Source organism: Clytia hemisphaerica, unplaced genomic scaffold (assembly GCF_902728285.1).
Source record: "Clytia hemisphaerica strain Z4C2 unplaced genomic scaffold, Clytia hemisphaerica genome assembly, whole genome shotgun sequence".
NCBI lineage: Eukaryota > Metazoa > Cnidaria > Hydrozoa > Leptothecata > Clytiidae > Clytia > Clytia hemisphaerica.
In genome coordinates this window covers 2,424,288-2,427,942 of record NW_027103595.1, presented here as the reverse complement: position 1 = coordinate 2,427,942, position 3,655 = coordinate 2,424,288, and the positions used below count along the sequence as shown (strand labels likewise).

The window sequence follows — 3,655 nt, the reverse complement described above, 5'->3', positions numbered from 1 at the left end:
GTATCTAATTCAACATCGTCTGTTTCCCTAATTTCTCAAAGTTTGCCTGTTATGTCCTCGGGCCCTGCTGCTGTTATACCAGCAACTCAAGTAACTTTTTCTTCTCCTAGTGAGTCTGCTGCTTCAGCTGCTGGCCTTTCTTCTCCTAGAGAGTCTGCTGCTTCAACTGATGCTTTTTCTTCTCCTAGAGAATCTGCTTCTTCAGTTGTTGCCTTTTCCTCTCCTAGTGAGTCTGCTTCAGCTGTTGCCCATTCTTCTCCTAGTGAGTCGTCCAGTAAGCATAGTTATTTTTTTACTTCATTACCTTCAACTTCCAAAACAGTTGTTAAAGTATCTGCTAATAAGGATAAGCTAGTTCAGTCTTATGACTCGTATAGTGATGTTCCAATTGAGCTCAGATATGATGTTAGTACCTATTTTGCTATTTCTAAAAACTTAAATGATGATGAGAGATATGATTTGATCAAAAATTGTTTTATACCTGATAAAAACTTCTTATTTCCTAAACATGGAACTTCTTCTTTTAACCCAAAATATTTGAAAAATAATTCTACTTGGGCTAGATATTCTAAAAGTCAAGGTGGTGTATTTTGCTTGCCTTGTTCATTGTTTGCTCATACCAGTGGTAAATTAACATCACAAACAAATTTTGTTTCTCAATGTGTTGTTCCAGGAAAATCTTTTTCTGGTGCTTTCAAGCGCCATTTAGGTGAAAATAAACCTCAGCATTGTGATAGGAGAAATTATACTGATGAATCTCTCCATTTACGGTGTCAAAGTATTATGTGTGCCTTTTTCAATCGCTTTGAGGGTGGAAAACCAAGAGATGTTGATGTTCTTATTGATAGGGATAATTTGAAAGCCATCAACAAGGCCAAACTGATTTTGCCTTCAATAATTGACACCGTTATTGTTTGTGGTCATATGGGTATTCCTTTGAGAGGTCATCGTGATGATCGTAAGAATTATCCTGAGGCTGGGGAATATTCTGAAAAATCTGGTCTAGGTAATTTTATTGAGTTGATCAATTATGGGATAAGAAGGGGGGACAAATACTTAGAGGATCATTACATTCATGCGCCAGGTAATGCCCATTATTTATCTTCATCTACTCAGAATGAAATTATTTCAATCTCTGGAGCACTCATTCTTGAAAAAATTTTAATTCAAATAAAGCCTGAACCTACTTCTGTTTACTTCTTTTCCATCATGGCAGATGAGGCTATGGATTGCTCTCAAAAAGAGCAACTATCTTTAGTCTTAAGGTACATCAAGGAACTTGGTACATTGACGAAGAAAATGTGATTCACGAGGAATTTACTGGTTTTGTCCATTTAAAAGATGGTCTCACTGGAAAAGCAATTTCGGACACTATTTTAAAAAGAGTTGATGATCTTGGTCTTGACATCAATCAATGTAGGGGTCAAGGGTTTGATGGTGCTGGGAATGTTGCTGGTCATAAGAATGGTGCAGCTGCACTGATTACAGGTCTAGTTCGAAAAGCTATTTTTGTCCACTGTTTTTCACACAGATTGAATCTTTGTGTTTCTAAAAATTTTAAAATAATATCTGTGAGTAATATGCTCGAAGTTGCAACCAAACTTACTTATTTTTTTCACAATTCAGAGATAAGGCAAAGGTGTTTTGAAAAATATGTCAAGTCTTTTCGCCTCTCTCATCGTGTGAGTGACAACCTTGATGGTGAATGGTTATCTTCCAATAAGGATTCAAACTCTAGCTCCAAGGCTAAAAAATTGAGGGATCCTTCTAAAACTAGATGGGTCGAAAGAATCAAAGACCTTGAACTTTTTATTGAGCTTTTTGAACCTCTTTGGTTTACCCTCGAAGAAATAAAGAACAATGCGAACCGCAAGTATAACGATCAAACCCGAAAAGATGCTTTCTCTTTTTTTAAAGCTATTGACTCATTTGATTTTATTGTCAACTTAGTAGTTTGCTACCGTGTTCTTGAACTTACATTGCGTGTTACTGAACTTCTTCAAGCCAAATTAAATGATATTTCCGTCGGTGACTATCTAATCACTTCTACCGTCCAACGTGTGAAACAGGCTAGAACCAATGTCCGTGCTGAGCATGATGAATGGTTTCAATTTGCCGTGGATATAGCTAATAGGCTAAATATCAATGTCTCAAAACCTAGGACAAACAAGAGGCAGATTTTTCGTGATAATCATCCTGCCGAAACTGTATCTGATTACTATAGAGTTTCTCTGACCGTACCTCTTTTAGATACTCTTTACCAGGAGTTCATTGGTCGTTTTTCTGAGTATTCTTTGCTTGCATACAAAGGTTTATATCTTTTGCCCAAATCTTTTTTGTCCGAGGAAGATGTGGCTGTCAAACTCGGACCTTTTTTTCGTTTTTACTCTCACGATATGGTTTCTCCACTACGAATTAATGAGGAAATTAAAGCATATGGGACCTTTTGGGCTGATTTTACAGACCTTCCCACTACTATTTCTGAAACATTAAATGCTATCAAGCATGCAAAGTTTGATAATATCGAAAGAGCTCTCAGAATTCTAGCTACTATTCCTGTGACTACTTGTGAGTGTGAAAGGTCCTTTTCTGATATGAAATTAATTAAGAGTAAATTACGTAGTACAATGGGCCAAGATAGGTTAAATGGACTCTGTCTAATGAATGTTCATCTTGACAAAACGCCTGATTCGATGGCAGTATGTGAAAAGTTTTTAGCTAAACAGCAAAGACGAATTGCTAAGTAATTTGTTATAAAACCGAATCTTCGTTAAAAACAATTTCAACTGAAAAAAAAATTAAAAAACAATGCAAAAAAAATACAATTTCTGATCTTTTCTTCTTTTCTTCTTTCTTCTTAAATTGTTCAGTGTTCGTTTCTCCATTCCAGCCCGCCAAGATACGGTCGATCCTATGAGACACAAAAGTGAATGGACACTTTATATAGGCGTTGACCTGGGCAAATTTTCGTGTCAATTACCCTACAAGAATGGAAAGAACCAGCAGGCACATAGAATTTTTTTCTAGCTGGGGGTTTTCCTGGGGTGTCTTCGTGCCTATCTAGTCGTTCATTTTCTTCCGTCTTTTTCCTTTCTCTATCCGTCTATGTACTGTGTTATGCTGAGATGACGACAAGTAAAGAAACTACCAATTTTTTCATATTTATTTCCTTGTAATAATCATCTCAGCATGTCACTAGGCATACTGACGAGCTCTGATATTGAGCGAAACGGATTTACGTATGGTTTTTTGAACAATGATACCTGAACATGTTTTTTTCTTTTATTTTCATGTATACAAATGGATGTGGATGAAGACAATCGTTATGGATTTCATCAACTCGCGCATTGGTTTTTCATCAAATGTATTTTAACTAAATAAATATCTAAATGAAATTCATTGTTTTATTACCTGTGTCACTTACCTAACGTCCTTCAGAAAGTAACATTTGGAATAAAACCTTCCCTGGTATTTTGGAAATCAAATTCACTATACGTACTATATCTTTGGTTTTGTAGTAAATTTTTTGATGTTAATATGATAAAATTGCTATTAATGTTAAGCTACGTTATCTTCCTCCGTTTTGAGCGTAAAACTCGTAAAAGAATAAGGCCTAAAAGCTTGGAGCTGTCAATTGTGTAAACTTTTAATGTTG

The 3,655-nt window shown here is 35.8% G+C and overlaps 1 protein-coding gene across 1 annotated transcript; it reads left to right on the top strand.

Annotated features, from left to right (window-relative positions):
• The first annotated feature begins 783 nt into the window (after positions 1–783).
• LOC136801802 (52 kDa repressor of the inhibitor of the protein kinase-like) lies at positions 784–3,349 on the top strand. Its single transcript, XM_067058467.1, has 2 exons — positions 784–1,006; positions 1,222–3,349. Exons 1-2 carry the CDS (start codon positions 784–786, stop codon positions 2,745–2,747), a joined length of 1,749 nt encoding a protein of 582 aa, XP_066914568.1. The 3' UTR covers positions 2,748–3,349.
• Positions 3,350–3,655: the final 306 nt, after the last annotated feature.